This window comes from Blennius ocellaris (genome assembly GCF_963422515.1).
Source record: "Blennius ocellaris genome assembly, chromosome: 4".
In the NCBI taxonomy this organism is placed as follows: domain Eukaryota; kingdom Metazoa; phylum Chordata; class Actinopteri; order Blenniiformes; family Blenniidae; genus Blennius; species Blennius ocellaris.
Window position 1 is genome coordinate 2,923,645 of NC_137653.1, and position 27,925 is coordinate 2,951,569.

Consider the following 27,925-nt stretch of genomic DNA (forward strand, 5'->3'; position numbering starts at 1 on the left):
TCTCCTCTTGAATTTATAAAATACACAAACGGAGAAAACAATATAAACAAGATCTCAATATTTCTTTGGCTTGAGCAAAACCAACTTTGCATTTAAACTGCAAACGATTGTTCGTGGAACAATCGTTTAACGTTTGCTGACGTTTGAACATTGAGGGACATCTGCAGTGTAACACACACTCACACTCACACACACACACACACACACACACACAAATACATACACACACGTGTATGAACATTGAAATCCGTCCCCTCGTGAATCGGATCAATTCCGCCTCTTGAAGCACCCGACGGAGTTTGATTCTCCGGGTTCTGGTCCCCCGAGAGCCGAACCGGGCCGCTTCAGTCCGAGTCCTCGGGCGGCTCCTGGTAGAAGACGTCTTCCTGGTCCGCAGCCAGGTCATAGAAGTAGACCGAGTCCATGTCGGAGTCACGGTCCCAGTCCTGATGCGAATCCCGGTTCGAGTCCTGATCCGAATCCTGGTTCGAGTCCTGATCCGGGAAAGATACGAATCAATAACTGGTGAAGCTCTTCACAACCACACTCCACCTTTATATATATTTATCTTATTGATTTCTGTCATTGAAACATTTTCGTTGAAAGCCAATCAAACATAAAGACTAAAATCAGGCAGATTTTCCATAACGGAGGTGTTTTTCTGTTAAGATGTAATTGAATTTGAATTTCGAATTCTGTGAATTGTCATCGTTTCAAAACAATGTTGTTTTTCAATTCTTCTGATTCTTTAATATACATAAAAAAAACACAGAGACTCCATCATATCATAAAGAGCGGTTGGTGCCATGTCTTCCCCAGAACGCTCGGTTCTCAAGAGTGCTGCCCCCTGGTGGTTGCTCGGGTTTCTACAACTAGACTGGGAGCTTCTCCGAACCAGCTCTTGGGTTCAGCTCGACGCTGAGCAGTCTCCCCTTCAAGACTTTTCTATTTAATGAAGCTTACAGTGAGCATTGTTTTCTCCGTTTGTCGTCTGAGCCTCCCCTTAAATTAAAGTAGCCAAGATAAGACGGATAAAAACGTCTCTTTCGCCTCCCGATATCTCTGGAGAAGCTGAGAGCTGTGAAGCCAGACCTCGGCGGGCGACTCGTCTCCCTCCTCGTTGTTCAGGTCCAGCTCGTCTATCAGCAGGTCGTCAGAGTCAGAGTCCGAGGACGTGTCTTCGTCCCGGTCGTCGTCGTCGTCGTCCTGAAGGGGGGGGGGGGCGGAGCGAGGACAGCGTTAGCACACGGCGCCACCGTACCGCTGAGGAGCGGAGGGTGGGTGAGGTACCTCGTCCTCCTCGTGTCCCTCCTCCTCCAGCTTCTGTCGGCCCACGTGGTACAGGCGGCACACCGTGTCCAGACTCAGCGAGTCCTGGTCCTGGTGCAGAGTCACGGTTCAACACAACACGTCATTGTCATCGAAATCGGAAAAATATATATAAATATATATATATATATTGGAGGTGTGACTTGTACCGATAAAGATGTAAAAAGGGGGTAGAAATTTAAAAAGTTACACTCCAACTTGTGTTGTTCGAAATAGGAGTGTGAACTCTGGTTTACTCATCTGGATGTTTGTCTTCTTTTTGTTTAATTCTATTTGTTTCCGCTTCTGTTTTTGTATATGTTTGGAAATAAATAAATAAATAAATAATAAATAAATTAAAAAAAAACATAAAATATAGTAAATTAAAATGAATAAATATATAATAAAATAAATACATTTAAAATAAATGAACAATAATAATAATAATAATAATAAAATAAGAAATTAATTAATTAATTTTAAAAAATGTAATAGTCTTGCAAATGGGCCTTTGTGTATAAAACAAGTGCAGTAATCAAATTACAATACCTGGTTAATTATTTACAAGCATATCGACTAAACAGTTGAAATCATTTTGAAAACATTTACTTGGAAATGAAGTCTCCGAATTGTTTTATTTTCTTTTTAAATCAGGAAAACATCTGATAGGCTGAAAAACTTTCACAATTTCAAACTGTGTTTTTGTATTTTTCGAGACTGTGTTAATTTTTTTTAATGAACTATCGGGTACGAACCTCGATGACCGCGATGCAGTCGTCCTTCGAATCCGTGCACAAGTCAAATATGTCTCGCTTCACGTCAAACGTGGCTGAAAAAATACAAGAAAAACCCACAAACACATTAGATTGCAGGTAAATACAACATGGAAAAATTACACAAAGAAATTTTCAGTTTTTTTCCAACTTGACAGGGTTCTAATATAAGGTAATTAATGTAAATACTAGTAATAGCAACCTCACACTGTTCCTTATTTATTTATTTATTATTTATATGTGTATATGTATGTATGTATAGATATTTATGAATGGACATTGGTATGCATATATATTTATCTGTGTATAATATTATCTGATACTTGCAATATTGCACTTCTGGTTAGATGCTAAACTACATTTCGTTGCATTTGTAATGACAATAAAGTTTAATCTTATCTAATCTAATCTTCTGAATATTAAATGTGACGCTACAAAAACACTATCATGTATTGAAGTACATATTCTGGAAAAACTCCCAACATCCAAGGCTGATTTGAAAATATCTATATGTTGTGTGGAGAATGATGGATTTTAGTGTATTTTTCAAAGGGAGCAGGATCTGGTCATCAAAGTTGATGAAACTCCTGAAAATAACTTAATATTTGTTAGTTTTTATAGGATTGAGGAAAAAACAAAAACAGAAATACGAACATAGAAAAGTCCATTTCAATCCATGTTGGACTGAAGTGGACTTCAGAGTCTGACGCCATGAAACTGATCTGAGCGTGAGCATTAGCAATAGCATTAGCATTAGCATTAGCGTACCAATGGGTTTGTAGTCTGTGGCCTCGAAGGTCCTGAAGGACGAGCCGAAGGGACTCTTCATGTGATCCTCCATCGCGTCGCTTTCGTCGTCGGCCTGGAGCATCGCTGTGAACCACGGAGGAAGCAGGGAGCGTGAGGAAACAGGAAACAGGAAACAGGAAGCAGGAAACAGGAAGCAGGAAGCAGGGAGGAAGCAGGAAACCATCTGCACTGACCTCCGTATATGATGCTGCCGCTGCCGTTGAACACCAGCCTGCACTGGTCCAGCGCCGGGACGGTGTGCAGCAGGTGGAACATCCTCACGTCCCACTGACACTCCGCGTCAAGGACCACGGCCGCAGTGCATCGTGGGAAATCACAGAAACCAGCTTTTACTGCAAACGGCTTCGATATCGAACACGAACCTCCTCTTCAGACACAATCTTAACGAGGCCTTTTCAAGTGAAAAACGCCACATTTTCGTCGCCCGTTTACGTGACAACGGCGCTCAGAGCCACTGCGAGCGCAACTTTTCGAAAACGGCTTCCAGGGTGGAGCTTTTCTCAAACGAAAATCACAAAAATGATGCATTTTTCACTTGAAACGTCGTTTCCAGAGTGCCTATGTCGTGAGGTTTTTTTTTTTTTTTTTAAAGACTAAACGACATTGGGCTGTCCAGACGCAGTGCAAAGGATACGATCTCCGTGTTGATGATGACCTCCAGGTTGTTGGGATGAAAAACGCCGCTGATGTTGGCGTTGAACTTGTCGAACTTGTGGACGGCCCGGGAGCCGCGCAGGTCCCAGAGCACGCCGTCGTTCAGCACCAGGTCGTCCGAGGGGCCGAAGGTGGCGCGGTTCCTCTTGTAGTTGTTCCCCAGAGTTTGATCGTTGAGAGTCAGGGTCTTCTGACCGGTCTGGACGTCGTAGATCTGCAGCAGAAACATTACATTCACACTCAGGAACACCAATCGTGAGACTCCGTTTTTATTCTCTGGCTTCTGTGTCTGCTTTTATTGTTGTAAATGTTAATGTTTTACTGTATCTTACTGTTTCATTAGGCCCAATCCCAATTCTCTTTTGTACCCCTCCGCCTATCCTTTAGCCCTCCGCCTCTGCCTTCCCCTCCAAAATGAGGGCAAAGGCAAAGGGATAAAAGTTTCAGCCCTTAGATTTGGGACACCCCTCTTGCTCCGTCTCACAGTTATGACCTCATAATATGGCGCCGTTATATCAGCAGCACTGAGCCACGGATGTTTGTTGGTTTTCCAGCAGGAGCGTCGTCCTGCCGTCCCAAATTCAACGTGTTGCAGCAGCTTGGCTGCTTTGTTTCCACATCAAGGCGAATAAATAGACGAAGACATGGATTTCTTCAGTTTTTTCGCTGTATTTGGACTTCAGAAATATTTCCTCATTCACCATGTGAAAGCGGAGGAGCTTCCTTGTTTGCTCGGGGGTCCCCGTTTTCAAAACTCCCATATTAGAAGACTTTGGAACTATACAGTGTAATAATAAAATGTTACACCGTCTCTACGAAACAAATACACACGGAAGCTGCATTCGGCAGACGGCAGCGCTACTGCCGCTCTTACTAGTATAAAACACAACAGGTTTAGATAACTTTAGAAGTGTATATATGTGAAATGCGAGTCCTTGTTGGTGAGTTGCGTGGAAGTTTGAAACTCCTTCTACCCCTCTGTTTAAAGTGTGCATCTGTAAACGCTTCGTTTCGAGGGGTGAATAGCCCTTCCCCTCACCCCTCTGACTCTCGTGAACGCGCATTTCAAAGGGGTAGGGGTAAGATGAAGGGCTAAGGGGGAGAATTGTGAAGCACCTTGGCATAATCTTGTCCAAGAAACCATAATAAATCAATAACTCCAAAACAAAAGAGAAACGGGGAACCGGAGGGATTGACCGTAAATCTAATATCGATAAATTAACTTGACGTCTGGGGATTAAATGTCGGAGCGTTTTGGACTCACGTGTGCGATTTGATCGATGGTGCCGATGACTCTGTCCTGGGAGAGTTTACTGAACTCCACGTAGTGGTCGTCCGCAAACGAGTTCCTGACGGAGAACCGACGGGACATGAGAACAAACGCCAGGGGGAGAGAATGCTGGGAAGTGAAGAGCGCCGGCTTTACTTCATGCTGAGGGAGCGCTCCGTCGTCCAGAGGGCCGAGAGGGGGGCGCCCCAGGAGGCCGAGGTCAGCAGCAGCTTCCCATCCTGACGGAGAGAGAGAGAGAGAGAGAGAGAGAGAGAGAGAGAGACAGATTGAGTCCACATGTCCTTGTTCTGAACTCTCCACGCGTCCCTCCGCCTCCGTCCGCGGTTACCCTGGACGTCTGCAGGTTGGTGATGGCGGAGGTGTGGCACTGGTGGCTGGTCTCCTGCTTGCCGGAGAACAGGTTGTAGAAGCGGAGGTGTCCGGTCAGCGTCCCCAGGATGAGGAAGCGCTCGCAGGCCGAGAAGCAGCAGCAGGTGAAGCCGCTCTCGTCCCCGTCCACGTCCTGGTAGATCTCCACCGGGCGGAACCTGCCGAAGATCAGCTGGCGGTCCAGCGTGCCGCGGTTCACCGGGTACCTGGGGCCGAGCGAGCGGCTGCCCAGGCGCACGGCGAAGTTGGGCGAGGCCTGGCGCCTCTGGCGGGGCTCGGGGCAGCGGTGGGGGGAGAAGAGGGAGAAGGGGGGGCAGGTGGTGACGGGGTTGTGGCACCGGGAGTGTTGCTCCCTCAGGTACTCGGTGACGATCCTGTCGAGGGTCGGAGGAGGAGGGAGGAGGAGTTCCGGCTGCTTCTTCAAGGCAGGAGTCTGAGGAAGAAGAATGAAATCAGGTTGAACTGACTATATATGTATATTTTTTTTTTTTTTTTACCGGGTAAAACAGTGTTTTTCAACCACTGTGCCACGGCACACTAGTGTTCCCGCGAGATCTAGTCAGGTGTGACGTGGGAAATTATCCAAATTCACATTTTTTTCTAAAAAACATTTGCTCTCAGTGTGTTGAAGAGTAATCATGTATAAATACTCTTCACCACTAGATGGCAGCACAGAACTTTGCCGGTGAAATGTAAAGTGACAGACGTCAGTGTGGTTCATCTCCACCTCCTGCTACCATCTTGTATCAAAGTACTGTGTCAGTGACAGTGATGGAGAAGTTTTTGAAAAGGAAGAATGTGAACCAGGATCTCAGCTCTTCATCCATCAGGTCCAGGTTTCACACTGAGGGAGTCACTATTAAAAAAAGACATTTGGAAATACTTTTTTTCTGTATTTACTTGATTCCTGTTGATAAAACTTTGATGAGAATGACTTTATATTGTTAATAGAGGCTACAGAGTTTAAAATCTTAACATTTTCAGGTGGTGGTGTGCCTCCAGATGTTTCCAAACAAAAAAGTGTGTCTTGGCTCAGAGAAGGTTGAAAAACACTGGACTAAAAGACGAGTCACTGACTTGGATAAAAGCTCCGTGGTCCGATTTCTGTTTCAGAGCACAGAGTTTCTTTCCGGAGCTGCACGGCGGCGTCTTTTGTTCCGGGGAGAACAGAATCCGTCCGGCCAGATGTGATCCCTGAGGAGTGAGAGGAGGAGGAGGAGGAGGAGGAGGAGGAGGAGGAAGGGCGGCGGAGGAGGTCGAGGGGAGCTGCGGTGCGGCAAAGGATCGGGAGGCGGTTAGCGAGGGAGGCGGAGACGCCCCGACGTGGCCGGAGAGGCGAGCCGCGGCCTCGCCCACCGACCTGCAGCCGCGGGGCATGGCAGCAGCGGAGGGGGGAGGAGGAGGAGGGGGGGAGAGGCAGAGCGGAGCGGGGGGCAGGTTGGCCTCCTGGCCCAGCGCGTCGGCCGCCTGGTGGAGGCCCTTGGCGGCCAGGTGGCTCCTGATGAGGAGCAGCAGCTCCTTCTCGGGGAAGGTGATGAGCGACTGGGCCACCACGTTGGCCTTCTGCAGCAGAGCCAGGGACGTGTCGCTGCCCGCCAGCAGGCGCCGCCCCGACACGCGCTCCGTCAGCTCCACCGCCAGCTGGCAGAAGAGGGCGTGCTGGCGGCGTTTGTCCTGCAGCACCGGCTCCTTCATCAGCTGAACAGGAAGGGGGAGAAGAAATAACAAGTTTCAATATCCGCTCAGTGCAAACATGATGTAAACGTTGTGCAAACGGGACGTAAACGTTGTGCAAACGGGACGTAAACGTTGTGCAAACGGGACGTAAACGTTGTGCAAACGGGACGTAAACGTCAAGAAAAATAGGATGTAAATGTCATGAAAAACATGATGTAAACGTTGTGTAAACGGGATGTAAACGTCAAGAAAAATAGGATGTAAACACCAAGAAAAACAGGATGTAAACAACAAGAAAAACAGGATGTAAACACCAAGAAAAACAGGATGTAAACAACAAGAAAAACAGGATGTAAACGCCGTGAAAAACAGGATGTAAACAAGAAGAAAAACAGGATGTAAACAACAAGAAAAACAGGATGTAAACGCCGTGAAAAACAGGATGTAAACAACAAGAAAAACAGGATGTAAACGCCGTGAAAAACAGGATGTAAACAAGAAGAAAAACAGGATGTAAACAAGAAGAATAACAGGATGTAAACATCGTGAAAAATAGGATGTAAACAAGAAGAAAAACAGGATGTAAACATCGTGAAAAACAGGATGTAAACAAGAAGAATAACAGGATGTAAACGTTGTGAAAAACAGGATGTAAACAAGAAGAAAAACAGGATGTAAACATCGTGAAAAATAGGATGTAAACAAGAAGAAAAACAGGATGTAAACATCGTGAAAAACAGGATGTAAACAAGAAGAATAACAGGATGTAAACGTTGTGAAAAACAGGATGTAAACACCAAGTAAAACAGGATGTAAACGCGTGGCTCACACACCTGCTGGATGTGGTTGCGGGTGAAGAGCGGCAGCTTGCTGATGATCTGCCTGATGGAGGCGCTGCGGGACAAACCCACCAGAGCTTTACACGCCAGCGTTCGGATCAGATCTGCGTCGGTGATGGGAGTCTTCACTGAGAGCAGGGACAGGAGCACCTGGAGGAGGACGTGACACAGCGGACCGCCGTCAGGTGAGAGTCTGGGTTCCAATCCCAGCTCACCAAGGATTCATTAAAAAAAAATTTTTTAATTTTAAATAGAAAAAATATTGGAATGTTGCATGTATTGTGTTCTTTACATTCCGATTTGAACACCAACACATGTTAAATTATTCATAATCCGATTGTTCACTATGTGATTTTCAATCCAGGTTTCCATATAATAGCTTCTTGTTTACACAGTAGTTTAATATGTAAACCTATTCATGTAAAAATAGTCCGATTGGCTCCATGGACCAATAAATCAAGTGTAAAGGAGAAGAATTCAAACCACACAGAAAAAGGAATCGAACAGTGAGACCCAGAGTGGGGCGAGCGTGCAGCTCACCACCACTCATGGCGATTAACGGTTCTTCTAGTGTTCACACGTTCCCACCTTGATCCCGTTGTTCTTCTGCAGGATGCTCCACATGTGTGCCAGCACCGGGCTGTGGGGGCCGGGGGCCCGCTGGGGGTGCAGGGGCGGTCTGACGCTGCCCACCGGGTGCAGCTCTTGGTCGTGAGCGCACACGCAGTTTATTATCACCTGCGGGCGGGTCGGAGGGAGTGACAGAAGAAACGTGAGCTCCGTTTACGCGCCGGCGTTTTGACAACGATGTCTGTTTACACAACAACAGCAGAAACACTGAAGACGGTGTAGTTCGCATGTTGGGACACTAGTGGGAGCTACTGTTACCTTCGACAACGAACGTCGGGTCAGAAGTTTGTTTAAATATCAACTTTTCACAAAAACTATTAAACTGAATTGGCTACCCATCTGTACTTAAGAGTAATTTCACACTTATTCTATTTTTTTTTTTTATATATATATATATATATATATTTATATATACTTGTCTATACACCCGTTGAATTATTATTGTCATTATTATTACTTAGTAATTGTTGTGGTTACTGTTATTTTCTAAAATCGTTATTGCTATTACTTATCCTATTCATGTTTAATTTAATTTAATTATTATTTTTTTTCACTTTTCCTTTGTTGCTTACTTTTTACTTTACATTCGCAGTATTTCATTATTATATTGCTGTCAGAGACTGTGTTCTATTGTTCTTGCTATTTTTATTGTTTAAAAAAAAAGAAAAGAAAAGGATATGATATGTACAATATCCTATGTGTACACTATTGTATTTTTCAACCAAAAAAAGACACTTGCGGTAAATCTCCAAAACACAACAAAAGTTTTGCGTTTTCCCTCGAAGATGTTGCCGTGGAAACATGGCCTTTAAACTTTACCCCCCCCCCCGGTGCTCACTTGCAGCGCAGACTTCTGGATGTCCCCGTCGTTGGCGATGACCTCGCCCTCCGCCAGCTCCAGGATGAGGCTCATACCTGCAGCAGAGAGAGGACGGGCTCAGCTGGGAGACGCTGGCAGGGAGAACACACCGGGAGACGCCCACTGACCCACGGGGCCGGCGGCCCGCCTGCCCTCCTCCGGCTCCACCGGGAACTCCAGCACCGGCTGCACCGAGGGAACCAGCATCAGGATGGACAGGATGTCCAGGGCGTAGCGCACCGTGTCGCTCCTGAAGAGACGGAGAGAGGGAGAGAGAGAGAGAGAGAGCGAGAGAGGGAGAGAGAGAGAGAGAGAGAGGGAGAAAAAGCTGTGTGATGCTGTACAGTCAGGTTAAAGAACAATAATAACGTGTGTTCTGTTACTGAAATATTTTTCGAATTCGAGTTTTGAATTCCTGTTTTCATGGGTTTTATGAGCTGGAAGCCCAAATTATGTAAAAATAAACAAATAAATACTTGAAATCGTTTGAATTGTGGGCCCTGAATCTATAATCTATGAAAGTTTAACTTTTTGGATGGAATTATGGAAATAAATAAACTTTTCCATCGTATTCTAATTTTTTGTAAAGGGTCTGTAGTCAGGTCTGCCGTGGGAAATTATCCAATTTCAAATTTTTTCCTAAAAAAACCTTTGCCCTCACAGCCGACAGTGTGTTGCAGAGTAATCATGTATAAATACTCTTCGCCAATAGATGGCAGCACAGAACTTTGCCGGTGAAATGTAAAGTGACAGACGTCAGTGTGGTTCATCTCCACCTCCTGCTGCCATCTTGTATCAAAGTACTGTGTCAGTGACAGTGATGGAGAAGTTTTTGAAAAGGAAGAACGTGAACCAGGATCTCAGCTCTTCATCCATCAGGTCCAGGTTTCACAAGGAGGGAGTCACGATTAAAAAAAGTCCTTTGTTTCTGGATTTACTTGATTCCTGTTGATAAAACTTTGAGAATGACTTCATATTGTTAATAGAGGCTACAGAGTTTAACATTTCAACATTTTCGGGACTCGAGATTTTTCCAAAGAAAAAAGTGTGCCTTGGCTCAAAAAAGGGTTGAAAAACACTGATTTGATATTAACGGGTCATTTAAAGACTTTAAAATAACGTCAGTATGTTTGGAGGACGAGAGCAACCAGACAGGAAGCGATAATGGACGCACTGGACGAGTTCAGCGAAAAAGGGACAGTGTGTGTGTCCTGTTACAAGTATTTATTCACGTTGATAGCAGATTGGGGAAAAATCTCATTTCTGCCTTGCGTTTGGAGAAAATGTCCACACGGAGAAGTTTTCTGACACAAAACCACAGGAAAAGGCTGTCGTCTAAACCTCCACCAGGCCCACGGTGGAGGACGTACCACGTATACATCACCCTACCTGCCGGAGTAGTTGGTCCAGCTGCAGGCGGAGGAGATGAGGTGCAGCATCCGAGGAGCGCAGGACCGGCCCGACAAAAGCACCGGCTCCCAGGAGGGCGGAGCGGGACTGAGCATGAGGAACTCCATCATCTCGATGATCTGCTCCCTGGTGTAGGAGCAGGGCTGCACACACACACACACACATACAGGGATCCCTCAATGTCGACCTCCGGTCAATTATAAAGAAACGAGCCAATCGCAGGATAACAGAAACGTGCGGCACCTTGGTGAAGTGCGTCTGGGCGCCGACCGGCCCGCCGTCGGACTCGTGCAGCGACTGTTTGACCTCCTCCGTCTTCACCGCCAGGTGAGCCTCCAGGTACCTTCAAACCGGGAGCGTCAACACGGGTTTCACCGTCTTTACTACCATATTGTTATTGTTATATTGTTGCTACCATTATTAGTAGTACTATACATGAGTATTATACAGTATTTCACACTGTTATTATCTGTATTATTGTTATTATTATTATATAATGCCTACTTCTAATGGCTCTGTCACTGCACCTTACTATCTATTTATTTATCTTGCTTTTATCTCCTGCTTATTTCTAAGTGCCCATGTTCCGTTTTGTGTTTTACTTTATGTCTTATACCCAGATATTTTTATATTTTTACTTTTATTACTATTCTATTGTATTTTATAATATTTGTATGTACCAGATTGCTGCAACAAGACAATTTCCCTTCGGGGATGAATAAAGTAATTATCTATCTATCTATCTTTAACGTCCACATTATCCACACAACAAAGAGCGAAGGAGCGGCACATTGACCCGAACGCTACTTTAAAAAACCAACAACACACAAACGGGTAAAAGAGCGCCGGACTTCGTCTTACTTGCGCAGCGCCATGCACGTGTGTCGGGCCGTCTGCCTGCTGAAGAAGATCTTGTCGTCGGTTATCACACTCTCATCGTAGTCCGGTCTGAGGAGGTCCAGAGAGCTGATCTGCAGGGAAGGAAGGAGGGAACCGAGTCCTAATCTGATTCTCTACTGATCCACCTGGTCACTGAACCCGCCACTCGTATTCATACGGGGCTGAACAACGCCCCACGTCAGATCGTGTTAAAAAAAACAAAACAAAAAAAACATTTAAAACTGAGTCGGTGTGACCCACCAGGTTGATGAACTTGAGCCGCCCGTCCTGCTGGTCGAAGAGCTGCAGCACCACCCGGAAGGAGAAGGAGATGGAGAAGAACATGGTGGCGTGGCAGACGGCCGACGAGTGGGACGAGTCCAGCAGCCACAGGGCGAAGGACACCGTGTCTGAGAGCACGCTGCCGGGGAGCGCACACGCCTGAGCACACACACACACACACACACACACACACAGGTTTATTATGCAACTTTTTTTTTTTTTTTTTACTGATGTGGACCCAGAGATGAGGCTGAAGCAGAGGGAGGTGTGTGTGTGTGTGTGTGTGTGTGTGTGTGTGTGTGTGTGTGTGTGTGTGTGTGTGTGTGTGTGTGTGTGTGTGTGTGTGTGTGTGTGTGTGTGTGTGTGTGTGTGTGTGTGTGTCCCACCCTCTCCATGGCGTCCTGGTTGTACGCCAGGTAGTGGAGGCACTGCGCCGCCCCGGTTGCGGCCAGTGACGGGGCTCGGGGGATCTTCAGGAGCTGCTCGACTCCTCCGTGAGCGATAAACTCTGCGGCAAACTTCTTATGGAGCAGCAAAGAGGCCAGAAACTGTGGGAAACACACACACACACACACGTCACCAGACAGATGCTCCTATTGGCTGCTGGATTAGGACACGCCCACCGGCGCAGGACGAGCCGCACCCACAAAGGTTTGAATTATCTCTGACTGACAGACTCTGAGGGCGACGCCCCCCGGGAATAAAGACTTATAACCAGGAGAACAAAACAAACTTCCGTTTTCATTTACAAGCAATTTAGGAAACGATTCAACTCGTCACAAATGAAAGCCGATAATGTAGATTACTGCCTTTGACTGTCGTGATAAAATGTATTTTTAATATTTTTTAAATTATTCTTTTGTAAACTGGAATAATATAATATGCACATGTATTAGTATTTTTGTGTAAAGTCCGGCACAGTCATTTGTTTCGGTCTTTATCGTTTTAGCTCACAACTCTTAAAAAGCTAAGTAATCAGTGTGTGTGTGTGTGTGTGTGTGTGTGTGTGTGTGTGTGCCTCACCCGCAGGGCGTTGAAGGTGAGCTGGACGCTGCTGGTCTGGGACCGGTCCAGGTACCTGATGAGCAGAGATCTGCTGTCCAGCTGCATGAAGACGGCCAGTAGCTGCAGGGAACCAGCAGGGGGAGCTGCTGAGTCACTATCAAACCTGCACCTTGTGCCCGAAGAAATCGGTACTTTCCATGCGCCAAATTAGAAAGCTGACGTGTTTTGACGTGTCGCTTCATCGGATCGGTCAGAAGCTATCAGGCGGGTCACTAATTTGTTTCGTTTAAAAAAAAACAAAAAAACAAATTCCTGAAGTCATAAAGGACAAAAATGAACATAGCCCTGTTGGCATCCTATACTTAAGATAAGATAAGATACGCCTTTATTGATCTCACAGTGGAGAAATTTGGAAAGGAAAGACAGGGAATGTGCAAACAGTTAGTAGAAGAGAGGTATCTTATATACAATGACTATCAAATAGGACTAAAAAATAAGATATAAATCACAACCTATAATAAAGTATAATAAGTTCTAAAGTAAAATATACAATAGGATGAGATACAAGGAGAATACACTATGATGGGGGGGTGGCTAAGTGTAGAATAAGTACAATAGACATACTATAGTAAGAAAATAATAATAATAATACCAGTGTTGGCAGTGCAGGGTCGGTCCTAAGTGGTCAATTAAGTGATGAATAGATAAGGTGACTTAGATAAAGTGGCACTGATAAAGTGTCACAGATGCAGGGTTGTTGCACATACTGTTGCTGTTACTTTACAGTCCAACACCCTATTAACACCCTGTTCCCAAATATATCCGACGGGAGTGAATGGTCTCGTTTGTAAATCCTGAATTTAAATAAAGTTTTTTTCCCCCCCTGATTCTGCTGAACCTAGTGTTTCTCTGGAATCGAACCGACGCACGAGAGTCGGGACATTCCCGCATCGCCCCGACCGGCCCCTACACACACCCCCCCCCCCCCCCCCCCCCCCCTCACCTCCTGGTGCTCTCCCAGCGACGCCAGGTACTGCAGGACGAGCCTCTGCTCCGTGGCCGGGCTCAGCGGGGACAGGAAGTGGTCCGACCCCGTCTGCGCCGAGCTCGCCTCGGACTGGGGCGGTCCGGAGGGGGCGTCGTGGTGGAGCTTCTGTCTGGCCTTCTTCCTGTGGCCCGTCGGGGTCGAGCTGCTCCCTCCTCCTCCTGCTCCTCCTGCTCCTCCTGCTCCTCTTCCTGCTCCTCCTCCTCCTCCGGGACCGGAGCCACTGACCTCGGTACTGGAACTCGGGTGCTTCCGCTTTACCTTCCCCCGCACCCTCTCCCTGGACACGGGCTTGCCGTTGGAGGTGTGGGGGTCTGTGGGGGGGTCTGGGTGGGGGTCCTGGTGCCCCCCGTTGGCTTGTAGGCTCTGCAGCTTGTGCAGACGGTGGATCATCACCGGGACCTGAAGACACGTGGAGAAACAAAAATAACAACTGCAGCAGAAACACAGGCTGCGGACATGTTGCTCCACCTTCAGTGTGTGTGTGTGTGTGTGTGTGTGTGTGTGTGTGTGTGTGTGTGTGTGTGTGTGTGTGTGTGTGTGTGTGTGTGTGTGTGTGTGTGTGTGAGGCCCACCAGTCGAGCGTTCTCCTCCTTGAAGGTCGTCGCCACTTCCAGGTCATTCATGGCGATGCCCAGCAGGCCGGTGGCATAAACGGAGAGCGGCTGCTCCGCCTCCTGAGCCAAACTGTACAACTTCTCAATAAGAAACTCCTGGGAGACACACACACACACACACACACACACACACACACACACACACACACACACACACACACACACACACACACACACACACACACGTTGAAATAACTGCGATCAGCACCTCATTTAATGAAATATCAACGTCTCAGCTTTGAGCATTAATATGCACCGTTACCGTCAAAATAAAACTGATAAATAAAGTGAAAGCAGATATTTAAGGTGTTTGCAGGCGCGGATAAAGGCGTTTCTTTGTGTCTGGACCTTTTCTTGGAAGTTGAAGGAGCTCTCCAGACCGGGCATGAGGTTCAGAAGCATCCGGCAGGCCGCCGTGTTCAGGCCGGCGTCTCTGCTGCTCACGATGTACGAGCTCCACAGCTGGAACACACACACACACACACACACACACACACACACACAAAGCCCCGTCAATACATGACTGTTTGCGTTTTGTCTTCAGTAAACGGAGGGATTGTGTTTTACCGCGGTGACGAAGGCCTCGTTAGAAAACAAAAGTTTCAGGTTGTCGACCAGCTCGCAGGTCGAACTCGCGAGTTCTGAGGGACAAAGAAACCCGGAGTGAGAAACTTGAGCCGGATTTAAAAAATAAAACAGAACAAGCGTGGAGGCGAGGCTGCGTTTAAACCTGGTTGGGGCTCGTTGAACACGTCGGGGTTTCCTTCCTGATACCGTCTGATCTTCGCCTCCATCGCCTCGCACATCCTGCACACAGACGATTACCTCTTTACAAGAGAAACCCTTTTTTCAGCATCGTCGATTTCAAGGACTTCAAAGTATATTTGACCCACTTGGAGGGCTTTTTAAGTATATTTGGCACAAAAAAACATGCCGATGTACTAAAGTCGACAATATCGTGTATCTTTAGGATTTCTTGGCGCAAAATAATAATAATCTGCTTGAATTATGAGTCTGATCACCTTTTTCTGAAGTAAACAAATAGAATCGATGTTTGTTTTGTAATTAATTCTCCCTATTTCTACCCCATAACTCAGATATTGAAGTTATATAATAAGTTGGGTGAATTTTGATTCGACTACTGATCTGCTGTTAAACATTATGCCAACATTTCTTGGCGCAAATTTTGACTTCAGGATATTTATATGCGGCCTCCGACTGAGCTTTTCATCAAAACTGATCCCAAAAGATGTATTTACATGCACTGGTTCAATTTGTTTATCATCAAACGAAAGGTAAACAAAGCCATATGATACTATAATAAATATATATGGACATATACTGGATATGTGGAAAATAAATCGAGGTGGGGACACAGACCCTGGTTCAGGGTTTGAGGGGGGGGTGAGTGAGATAGGGAATTGGGGGGGGGGGGGGGGGGGGGGGTCCCTGGGTAGCCTTTTATTCAACCACTGCAGACTGATGGCGGTGAGCCTGCAGCTTTGCAAGTGTGATGTGTTAAAGTGAGGCGACGACGTCTCTGCCGACCTGGTGAGGACAGACAGCAGCTGCTCCGCGTCCCCCTGCTGGACTGACTGCCACTCCGCCAGCAGGGAGGACAGACGCTCTCTGCTCTCCGACGGCTGGGCCGCCGCCATGGATGGACCGCCTCTGCTGAGCCCTGAGGAACAGGAGTTTAAAATCACATCACCATCACCATCACCATCACCATCATCATCATCATCATCATCATCAGTGGGTTTCTGGGTTCCAGTTTCAGGCAACTAAATGATCCAGTTTACAGACTAAATTATGACATTAAAAACATTTTAAAACAGGATTTGTGAGGATCATTGATGACAAAAAAAACATAAAGTAAATACTCCATTAATATCACCGATGAAAGTAATTATCGTCCTCAGATTTCACAAACTATCTCCAGAATGTTATTACACCGTTATATCCACCACGGAGACCCCACCGGTCGCTGTGACGACAGCCTGTCCGCCATGGCAGCTGCTCACTCGGGCTCCAGAGCGACACTCACCCCGCTGACCGGACCGTGCGAAGCGGCAGCCGCTCCGCCGCTCACCGCGACGTTAGCAGCGGCTGTCTCGCTCCTCGGAGCCCCCTCGGCCTCCTCATTTCCTCCTCCTCCTCCTCTCCCCCCGGGAGGAGAAGCTGTCGGCACCGTGACCGCAGGAGTAGCGGAGCTGCGAGCGCCGCGAGGCCGGCACGTTGACAGCCCGCCGCCGCATGCCGCACACACGGTGCCCGGCTAAAACGTTACTCACCTGGGTCTAAAGTCCCGCTGCGGAGCCCCTCCGCCGCTCCTGCTCCTCCTCCTGCCGGACCGCGACCGTACACCTCCAGGCGCGGGTCGGGAAAAATAAAACGAAGGGCTTTAAAGAGAAAAAAGTGGAAAAGTTTCAGGTTTGTTTTTAAACTTCTGCTGGCGGCGCCGCGTTACGTCACTGAGTCGAGATAACGTTGATGACGTATGAGGGAGCGAAAGTGCTGATGGGACTTGGAGTCCAAGAAGAAAAATAAAACTACAAACACTTCAGGAGGGAAAACGAACGAACGAACGAACGAACGAACGAATGAATGAATGAATGAATTAATTTAACACAGAAAATAACCAACAAAACACTTCCCTTCAAATGACCTGTAAAAGATATTTATGCCTGTATAGATCATATGAAATAATCTGTATATGTAATATATATGTAATATGTACAACACAAAAAGCAGAAGAAAGATATAAAGTTCATAACAATAACATAATTCGTGATATTCATTTTTGCTCAACTTCAGCCTGAATGCTAACCATTTAATATTCTGTATTTTACAGCTTTAAAAAAAAAAAAAAAGAGCTACTGCATTTTAAGTTAATCACAGAGAGTTTAAATCCAGGAACAGAAATACATCTATATGTCCAATTGCTTCTCGAAATAAACATCCTTTTTAGATTAGATTAGCCTTTTTTCAACTTGAAAAAAAATGCTGAATTGAATACGAACGGGAAAGCTTTATATTCCACCGGGACTGCTTTCTTTCAGACCCTCATTCAAGATTATCTCGCTCTGCAGCCTGATCACCTTATTTACGGTGGCCGACAAGTGCAAACGCGCCCCCAAAACAGAAACGCACTTCACAACTGAAACGCGCTACAAGAGAGAATCCAGACTACGAGGTGGCAGAGCTGAGTTTCAACACCACAGACAGACAACGAGGCGTGAATGAATGAGAAAGTTGTCGTTGGCGGCATAGACATGAACACTAAATGCCTCACGGCCTATCAGCGCCCGTTGACGCGACGTGTCTACGGCGCCGCCATCTTGGGAAGGTCTCCCGCTGCCTGCTAAACATAGATTCCAGGCTAGAAAACCCACAAAAACATTCGTAGCTCGCTTGCTAGTCCACGTAGCAACACATAAAATACCTCATTTTAAAGCTGAAGAGAAGCTCTAACCCGTGGCAAACTTTTGCCATCTCCCAATTATTTTCCCGTGAGGTTTCCACGCATTTCTGTTTTGTAGCGGGTTTGCACTCGTCGGCCACCGTACATCTTTCTATTTCAGTGGTGGCTGGTTGTACAGTCCTCATGTGGGATTCTTCATTATTAATTTCAGCCGATGTTAACTTCATCTAAATAGTGTCGATAGCCACACTGCAACAATCTTGCCATTGTTAGATTGAGAGACACCTCCAAGTGGTGAAAAATGATTTTACTTTTAAATGGCTAGTGAACAGACACTTAAGACTCTAATTAACATACGCGTAAACAAACACAAGCAGAAGCTTCATTAGTCCCTTTTAGAAAATGAACACATACGCAGAGAGAAATATGAAAAAAATATCTTTTATTGACGATTATCTGTAGAAAATTGTATTTGTTTATTCAAAAACATACAATTGTCCCTCAGTATGAGGTGGTTCACCTTTCACGGCCTCGCTGTTTCGAGGACTTTTTGTGTGCAATTTTGTATTTTGAAATTTTTTTTTTAAGGCATATGAACATGTAGCAGACTTAAGATTGGTTGAAGCACCCAGGAAACGAGGCAACACAGTGATCAGCATCTATCTGCACATTTATTTTTCACCCATAAACATTTTAAATAAAAATAGATGTAAAACTCAACTATTAGTACAAAACCCAAGTGCAAAAATTAAAGTTAATGTTTCAAATAAAATAGTATTTTTTCCCACAATATAGTCATACAATGAAATAAAATTAAACAGAGTTCAACAAAAGTAAATTGAATTTGGGAATGTACATCCCTGCTTTGAAAGTGCTTACAAATAAAACAGTGACCATAAGACCATTGCAGAACAGTGTTTCAGGACACATCACCACTTCAGAAGCTGCTCGGTCCTGCCGGGACAAATGCAGCTTTGACATGTGCTTTTGTGTGACGTGCGTCACCAATTCATGTCCCTAAATGCGTTCCACTTGCCTATACATATTGCATATATAATCAATGTCTGATGCAGTGCGACTCTGAAGTGCTGCATGTTTGCAAGTTTTGTTCCTGACAAACCCCGACGCAGCTCCGGCAGGAAGTGGGCCTGCCTCCATTTCTGCGGCTGCTGCCACCGCTGGCGAGCACCTCCGCCTGGCCTGATTGTCAACGAGCAAGAGCATGAAAATCTATGACAACACAAATACACGTTTACTTCTGTCTAAAAATATAACTACAAATTGGCTATGATGCACCTTTTAGCTTGAAATGCTGTTTCGTTTTCGTTTTTTTTGGCAACTTTATAACCGTCTCTAGCATAATTTCAAACAACTGGATGAAACTTCTCAAACCACATGTAGTTAAAATAAAACAAAAATAACCATGAATGTATGAGAACAATGCCTTTCCAGTAGCCTGCCAGTGTTTAAGTAGTCACAGGTGAACAGGTGAGTTTTACTACACCGATGATGTGTTGTTGTAACAGTGATCCTGGACTGAGGGTCCATTATTTTAAGGCAGTGATAGACTGCAGGATTGACATCCCTCCGACACAGACTTTCCCTTTTCCTCTGAGACATAATTAACATTTCCAAAAAGCTAAAACCTCCCCTTAACTGCTCATCACGTGTTCCGGTACGGATCCTCTGGAACCAACTCCTCGGTTCACACAGAACCAAGTCCTTCAGCATATATTTCACAAATGTGGGGTTTTTTGGGGGTTTTTTTCCCCCCACAAAATGCACAATTAAGCAGTGCGCTGGTCGCACTCTGCTTCATGCAGAGACGAACTGGAAAACTCAGCATTTAGGTGCAACAATGATCTTTTTCAAAGGGCAGTTAGAATCTGGAGACGAAGTGAAAACCAGCAGGATTCACTTTGAGCAAAATCATCTTTCTACAGTTTCTACAAATAAAATGAAACAGAGCTTTCAGCCGGAGGTCCCTCCCTGAACCTACAAATGTCCAGTATGTGCTGAACCTTTATCATTCTATTCAGTCCAGTGCTGCCATTGGCTGTAGCCGTCGTGTTGAATATGTTGTCTGTGGACTGCCGAGTCAGATTTGCCTCTCTATTATCTGTTGTTGAGCAACGTCATTGCAAGACCTACAATCACTCCTACACTCACTCCTCCAATCACTCCTCCGACCACCAGCCAGGTCACCTTGTCACTGGTGTGATCTTCACACACCTGGAACATCTTCTCTGAAACACATAAGAAAAAAAAAAACAGATAATCAGCCACAGAACACCGGAGATGGTCAATATCAGCTCATAATAATCAAACGCATCAGTGCCGTTTTTTCCACTCTCACATAATAAAACTATGGACTCAACCGAAGTTTGTTTTTTGGCCTGGATTTTGTTTTTATTCGCAAGATTTCTTTAATTATTAAAAAAAAACAAAAAAAAAACACAGATATATTATCACATATAAGACTTTGTCATGTCAACATTTTTCAGTTGGCTGAGCTGATAGTTTTGTTTTGATTTGTGCACGTTCTGAAAAAAAAAAAATGAAGGAATAAACGTGTGGTCAGTCCTGCCCCCTGCAGGGAGCCAGAGGTACGGCACTTCCCCATTATTCATTGACACCACTTCTTTCAAGAACGAGGACGAGCACTAATCTTTCATACTTGCTAGTTAAAGAGTATTGATCCGAGTACTTATTCAGAACCCAAAATCAAACGATACACGAAGGCTCTTTACGTATTTTTCAGCGTATCCCGAGGCGCATCCCTCACGAAGTTCAGGGATTTATCCAGTGAGAGCTTCACCGCCACTGAACCGAAACCTCTCCGGGACGAAGGGTCTCACCCGGCACATAGATCTCCTTCCTGATCTCGTGGTGGATCTCCTTCTGTACGACCACGCAGGAGAACAGTCGGCTTGCAGTTCTGGTCACGTTGGCGATGACGGTGATGTCGTACGGACCGTCCCCTTGTCTCCGAGGCTTCCGTACGGCTTCATATCGCTTCCCGCCATCGTCCTCCCACCAGACTTGCGGTTCGGGGAAGGCGCCTTCGACCTCACACTTCAGCGGTACCCCGGCCTCGGTGGCGTCGAGAATCTCAGGGTGAACCCTTGAAATGGCGTCTGTGGACGGAACAAACAGCCACACGGTGAAGCGTTAGACGCTGACCCACGATCCCAAAGCCTCGATACTTTTCTTTTCTGTCAAAAAACTGAAAGAAAATAGAGTTACAACCCAACGTTGACTTGTTTTGTACCGAGAAATGATCAAAAGTCAAATATCGGTGACAGAATGTTCTAAAGAGAAGTTCAGTTCAATCCTGTTTGGGCTTTTCACATGGAGACGGTCGGAGATTAAACCGCTAGTAGCTTCAGAAGATGTGACCAGCCCTGCGGGACCGAGGCGACAGATTTAAGCAACTTTCATATAAAATTAGGGTTTGTCGGCTAGATAAACCACCGAAGTGCCGAAGGTCGTCTCTTCCACCAGCAGACGGGAGTCCTCAGTGATGAAGTCACTTTACATCTGGGGTGTGTGTGTGTGTGTGTGTGTGTGTGTGTGTGTGTGTGTGTGTGTGTGTGTGTGTCTAAGGTGAATCGGTGAATGGTTTTGTGAAGCGTTCAGACTCGGGCTGCACGATTTAGGACGCCAATTCATGGCCACTGCCACATTTTCAGTGTAAAAATCACATTCAGACTCTGAATGTCAACTTATTTGATCAGACTTCTTGACAGCAGATCACTTTTGTGACTTAGAAATCAGAAGCACAAATCAAATGGAGGCGCTGATGTCGGAGGGCAAAATACATGGAACAGACTCGACAGCGTTACGCCGGCCGAGACTTTTCACAGAGGAAACTGAAAACTCCCCGAGTTGTTTTGGAAATTTGAGAGGAATCATTTTAGAAGCAGTAACGTTCTGAAACAGCAGTGGTCGGCACAGAACTTTTTGCATTTAAACTGACACAAAAACAGAATGCGTCTTGTTTGGCACATCACCTATGGCGAATGCTTTTAAAACACACTCTGGTGCTCTGGCCCCATATTTTAAACCACTTGTTAAAAATCTTGGGGTAACGATTGACAACGGTCTCGATAAACAGATTAGTTCTGTTGTCAAAGCTTCTATCAGCTCCGTCTCCTGGCCAAAGTGAAGCCGTTTCTGAATCAATAGAGTCTTGAGAAGGCGATACCTGCTTTCATTAGCTCAAGACTGCATTACTGTAAGGCCCTTTATGTCGGCCTCGGCCAGTTTTCTATTACACGTCTTCAATTAGTGCAGAATGCTCCGGACGTGAACAAGTTCCCCATCTGCTGTCGTCTCTCCACTGCCTTCCAGTTCATTTCAGAATTGATTTTAAACTTCTGTGGTTTGTTTTTAATGCCGTCAACGGCCTGGGTCCCTCTTACTTGTCTGATATTTTAACTCTACGTGACTCTGGCAGGGCCCTGCGTTCTTCAGGTCAGCGTCTTTTAGACGTTCCAAGGTGGAGATATAAACAGCGGGGTGTCGCTCTCTTGCTGTTGCTGCTCCCAGACTGAGGAACAAACTGCCCCCGACATTCGCACCACCACTGATCTCCGCCTTTTTAAATCAAAGCTGAAAACTCACTATTCTAAGTTGGCTTTTAACTCTGTCGAGGGCAGTGTATTTTATTTTATTCTGTATGCTCTGTTTTTATGAATTTCTGGATGGCTTCACCAACCTGCAGCACCGCCGCACCTCCACCAGACAGCACCTGTGTTTTATTTTGGTTTTTTTTGTTTTTATGTATTTATCCTCGTATTTACTTCTTAATGTATTGTTTTAGCTTTGTTGTAAAGCACTTTGGATGTCACCGGGTGATTATAAAGGGCTATAGAAATAAAGTTTGATTGATTGATTGATTGAAACGTAAATTCTGACTTTTTTAGATTCTGCACAGAAAAAGTGTGGCTTCACTTCGAGGTGGAAAAGTAAAGTGTTGTCATGTGAACAGTGACATGAAGGGTACAAACGTGAAGAGGGAGGTGTTGTTTTGCAGGAACACACACACACACACACACACACACACACACACACACACACTAAAGATGTAACTCAGTGACTCCATCACTCACCTCTGTTCTCCGACGATCGGTCTTTAAAGACGGGCTCTATGGAGAAATTCAACAAGTAGAGGTGAGGAGGAGGAGGAGGAGGGGGAGGGGGAGGAAGAGGAGGAAGAGCAGGGCATCCAGGAGAACAACAACTTCAGCTCACTACGATTCGTGCTGCAGCGCTTCCATATCATATGTACCTCGATATGGTACGGTTTATTACAGAAGAATAACCGATTACTAAAAAAAAATAAAAAAAAAAAACCTGCCGCATCGGGGGTGCTGAGGTTAGCGCTCTCGCCTCACTGCCTTTCTGTGTGGAAAATAAAATAAAGCGTAGCTACATTTTAAATAAAACTTTAATTATATTAAAATTTATTTACAAAAATTAAATAAGTAAAATAAAATAAAATAAATCGTAGCTACATTTTAAATAAAAATTGTATTAAATAAAAATGTAATTACAAAAAATTAATAAATAAAACGTAGCTACATTTTAAATAAAAATCGAATAAAAATTTTATTTAATTAAAAAAAATAAACTAAGAAATAAAATAATATTTAATAAAATTTGATATTAAATTAAATTAAATTAGATTAAATTAAATTTAATCAAATGAAATAAAAAAAATAAAAAATAAAATAAGTCACCCGGCTGCTATATCTGATATTAGCAAAAAGATGTGAGAACTCATTTGACTCATTTTTACGTTTCAAGTTTTAGAAACATTAAAAAAAAAAGTGTCATTTGTATGTTGGTGTTTACACCCATAAACTTAAAAACTTATATGCAACAATTAAAAAAACCCAACAACCCTAAAACAAACATAAAAAGCACATTTAGTGGATCCTGACCTGGGCCAATAGTGTCACTGGACCAGAACATTCCTCATTATTTCACCCAAAAACATTCAGCATGTAGTAAAGTTGCTGAACAAATACTTCAGACCATTAAAGTCCCAGTGAAATGAAAATTCGACCTCCAAAACACTCATTTTTATGCTAACTGGCCGAAGGGTAAAATGTTAAAACACGGCAATCTGCGAGAAAATAGCCGATAAATTTCCGCTGCTGGGCGGAGCTTCTGACAATAATAGAGTGACATCACGAGTTGTGCACACGCCCAAGTTGTGTTTACATTATGGAGGATCAGAGTTTTGACCACGAAGAGGCTGAATTGAACGATATTTCATCATCATCATCATTTCAAACCCAGTGATTGATGAAGAAGACACAGAAGGTGGTTCTGCCATCGGTGACCCCGTCTGGAACATGTTTGAGGAAGCAGAAGACGCTTCGTCCTCCATTCGTCCTCGTCTCCTCAGCAGCCGCCAGTTTTCACCTTTGAGGCTTTGAGGCTCCTGACTTTTGACAGAACGACCGGCTTCCTGGATCCAACACGTCCAAGCGCTCTTCCGACTGCGCGGAATCACCGAAGATGAGTCCAGGTATATTACTTGATCGTCTACTAGCCGCCTGAGCTAGCTACTAGTAGACGATCAAGTAATACCTGGACTCATCTTCGGTGATTCTGTAAAACGGTGATATTTAAGAGGGAAACAAGCCAATATAAACACAACAGATGGAGATCTGCACAACTCGTGATGTCACGCCCACGAAGGAGGATTCCCCCGACTGCGTCGGCTGGAGATTCAAAATTCAAATAAGTTATGCGACAACAGTGGTGGGGCAGAGTCGGAGGAACCTTACAAGTAGTACCCCAACTATCATTTTTTGCAAAGTAGTGTTATACATTTCACTAGGCTTAAGGACCATTAAGGGTTTGTCCACATGACAACGCCGTTTCATGTAAACAGGTCGATCATCTGGATGGTGCGGCGTTTTAGGAGCCCGAAATTGTTATTTTTATAAAACGGGTTTCGGAGTGGAGACATTTTTAAAACGCCAGTGATGATGATGAGGATGATGATGTTAGTGCCCCCTGGTCATTTCCCAAAATAAACGGCTAACACATCACTTCATCACTGCAACCAATTAAAAAAAGTAAAGTACTTACGAACGACAAGTTGGACGAGGAATCTCTCGTCCTGCGATGGGAAGATGCAGCTGTAGGTGCCGCTGTCGCCGACTCGCGTGTCCCTGATGCGAATGGAGGCGTTGCCGTTCCGCAGTTCATCTTCAAAAAGTGAAACGCGGCCCTGGAACCGTTGGTCCTGGCCCCGGCGGCCGTTACTGTAATGCCTCCCCTTGTCGTACAAGAAGACCTCCAGCTTGCCGTCTTTCTTCCAGTCAAACGTCATTGAACGGAGGTCCGCTTTGTGGGAGGGGGAGCAATTCAAGATGGCGTCACTTCCTTCCAGTACAGGTACCACATCCAACCCTGGAAGACAAGGCAGGTATTAATGGATGAAGGAGTTAAAATACTAGTCTGGTTTTCTCCCAGCTACTCTGTAAAGCTATAAGACTTAAAAAAAAAAAAAAAAAAGCATACTTTCTGGAAACTCCCCTGCGATATCGGGGATTTTGACCTGCAACAGTCACACAAAAAAAAAAAAGACTGATGGAATCCTGGAGGGCTGTTCAGTCTCGTGAGCAGCTCTGTTAGGAAGACGTGCACTCAGGGTGGCTCTGTTAAGCCTTTCGAAAGATATGCCGGGGAAAAAAAACAAGGTGTCTTGCGCAATACCGCCAGATGTCCCGTGTCGTCCTCCTCCTATAAAATACTGTCAATGTCCACTGTAGCTATTTTTAAGTAGGAAAAATGGTTTCTCTTTTCTGGATACCTGGAGGAACCTGGAGAACCTCACTGCAGAACCTCATTGCAGAAGCAGAAAAAAAAATTTAATAAAAAAGCAAAAAAAAATTCACCAGGCCAGGAACAGTGAGCGCCTTATTATTATTATTATTAGGGATGCTCGATATTGGCTTTTCTACCGATATCCGATATTCCGATACTGTCCAACTCTTAATTTCCGATACCGATATCACCGATACCGATATATGCTGGCTTTTTACATCAAAACTGTTAGGTAACAACAACATAAAATAAATCCTACTGTGGAATTAACACATTATGCCTAATTTTATTGTGATGCCCCACTGGATGCATATGTGAATCAAACATGGCTTTCCAAATGTACACACTGAGAAAAATAAGAGAACAACAACTTAAATTACGGAAAAAAGTGCCATATTTATTTAGTGTTAGAGAGAAACCTCAACAACAAACTCAACAACACCACAGACAATATAAAAAAAAAGGAAGAGGCATATCTTCAGTCCATTAGTTGTAAACAGTCAATGAATGAATAACTGGCCATAACTTGTCAAATAATAGACTCAAACTGGGCTCAATCTCTTTTAAGAGTAACAAAATAGTGCAAATATAAACAAGAAAGGCACAGAAATGCTCACAAAATTAAAACAGCCCTCCTTTAAAGTGCAACAAAAACAAAGACTGAAGTTGACTCGTCCATATAACTGGTCTATTTCTTTTTCCCATGTCCTCATGTGTAAGAGGTAGATTTTTCTGTATGAATACAAGCATCTCAGCATCTCAGCAATGTCTGCGATTTCTCTTCTCATCAATGATGTGGGCACCAGTGCTGAACACTGGTTCACTGTCAACACTGGTGCAGGGTGCAGTCAGGTACTGGCCCAGCAGGGAAGAGGGCCTGGTTGAGCCTCCAGTCCTCCACGGACATTTCATTCACCGGGCTTCTCCTTCTTAGCCACGAGTCTAGCATGTTGTCTTTGTTGTTGTTAAACGTCATCAAACGCACGCCCGTAAACGTCCCCATGCTGCGTTCAAGGAGACTCGGAAATTCCAAGATCGGTTGTAAAAATCCGATACCGATATTTCCAAATATAAAATTTTTAAGTCAATATCGGGTAGGAGGCCTCGGGGCAGACCCAGGACACGCTGGAGAGACTATGTCTCTCGGCTGGCCTGGGAACGCCTTGGGGTGCCACCGGAGGAGCTGGAGGAAGTGTCTGGGGCGAGGGAAGTCTGGGCCACTCTGCTCGGACTGCTGCCCCCGCGACCCGGCCCCGGATAAAGCGGTAGCCAATGGATATCGGCTAATCCCTAATTATTATTATTTTTTTTTTCCAGAGTTGGCAACCCAAGTAATATAATCCTGTGCAAATAGAGCTCGCCCTGGACCCGGACCGGACCAAGCACGCGCGCACACACACACACACTTATACATTTACATGGGAGAGGGGATGCTCACCTGCAGCAGAGCTCACCAGCTCGGCGCACAAGCAGCACGAGAGCAGCAGTGTTTTCGTCCATATCCGGAGAAAGAACCTCAGAACCTCCGAAACCCGCATGACGCCTGATGACAAGATCCAACTCTCGTCCTCACGGAACTTTTCACGGACGCAAAACTTCCAGGGGAACGACAGAGTCGGTGGCTACTGCCGGCAAGCAGCGGCTACGTTTTGAGGGGTCAAAGGGGAGGTTACGTGCATGACGTCGTCAACCCAGCATCTAAGCCTCAGGAATGTGGAACAGTCCACTGGGTGTGGGGGTGCAATGTTTGTCTTTGGTTGGGTTAATTTAGGACAGTGCTTCTCAAATGGTGGGGCGCGCCCCCCTGGGGGGGCGTGGTGGGGTGTCGGGGGGGGGGGGGGGGGGGGGGGGGGGCGTGAGGCGGGCGCGACTTTCAGTATTAGTGTCTTTATTCATGCTTGAAGGATTTAAAAAAGGGCCTCCAGCCACTAGGTGGCAGCAGTGCTCAAACTAATCAACAGGCTGCCTGTTCAGCCAGTAGAGTAGAAGAAGTACTACACCAACACCGGTGCACAGAGCTGGCGGAGGAGGAGGGGAGGTGGAGAAGTTTCTGACAGGAGTGAAAAGAAAAAAGGATGAGGCGTCAGAGGAAAAGAAAACAGATGAGAGTAAACATAAACCTAGTAAGAGCAGGAGATATGACGATGCCTACATAGCCCTTGGGTTTACCGTGAACACGGTCGGAAACGAGGAAACACCCGT

General features: G+C 45.4%; 2 protein-coding genes across 2 annotated transcripts; both read right to left on the bottom strand.

The window, feature by feature from the left end:
- Positions 1-16,873, bottom strand: LOC308129751 (DDB1- and CUL4-associated factor 1-like). Its single transcript, XM_080495799.1, has 28 exons — positions 16,743-16,873; positions 15,997-16,129; positions 15,179-15,255; positions 15,016-15,089; positions 14,797-14,910; positions 14,407-14,544; positions 13,790-14,233; positions 12,805-12,906; positions 12,168-12,329; positions 11,761-11,940; positions 11,482-11,591; positions 10,864-10,963; positions 10,600-10,763; positions 9,339-9,460; positions 9,190-9,266; positions 8,310-8,459; positions 7,716-7,871; positions 6,283-6,903; positions 5,165-5,638; positions 4,972-5,054; positions 4,810-4,894; positions 3,526-3,759; positions 3,065-3,158; positions 2,850-2,954; positions 2,064-2,137; positions 1,291-1,380; positions 1,093-1,206; positions 1-494 (listed from the first exon to the last, which is right to left on the bottom strand). Exons 2-28 carry the CDS (start codon positions 16,104-16,106, stop codon positions 345-347), a joined length of 4,404 nt encoding a protein of 1,467 aa, XP_080351925.1. The 5' UTR covers positions 16,107-16,129; positions 16,743-16,873; the 3' UTR covers positions 1-344.
- A 1,455-nt stretch (positions 16,874-18,328) lies between these two features.
- Positions 18,329-27,261, bottom strand: LOC308129399 (butyrophilin subfamily 3 member A2-like; the record flags this gene model as incomplete). Its single annotated transcript, XM_080495339.1, has 5 exons — positions 18,329-20,118; positions 20,731-21,009; positions 22,987-23,022; positions 24,983-25,306; positions 27,162-27,261. The coding sequence occupies 5 exons, from the start codon at positions 27,259-27,261 to the stop codon at positions 19,988-19,990; spliced, it is 870 nt and encodes a 289-aa protein (XP_080351465.1). The 3' UTR covers positions 18,329-19,987.
- Positions 27,262-27,925: the final 664 nt, after the last annotated feature.

Excerpts from the sequence above, each read along its gene's own strand:
- LOC308129751 (XM_080495799.1), bottom strand. The coding sequence starts at position 16,106 with ATGGCGGCGGCCCAGCCGTCGGAGAGCAGAGAGCGTCTGTCCTCCCTG. Across the intron at positions 14,234-14,406 it reads AGGAGGAGAACGCTCGACTG|GTCCCGGTGATGATCCACCG; the intron begins GTGGGCCTCACA and ends ACGTGTCTTCAG. Across the intron at positions 495-1,092 it reads GAGACGAGTCGCCCGCCGAG|GACTCGAACCAGGATTCGGA; the intron begins GTCTGGCTTCAC and ends TTCCCGGATCAG.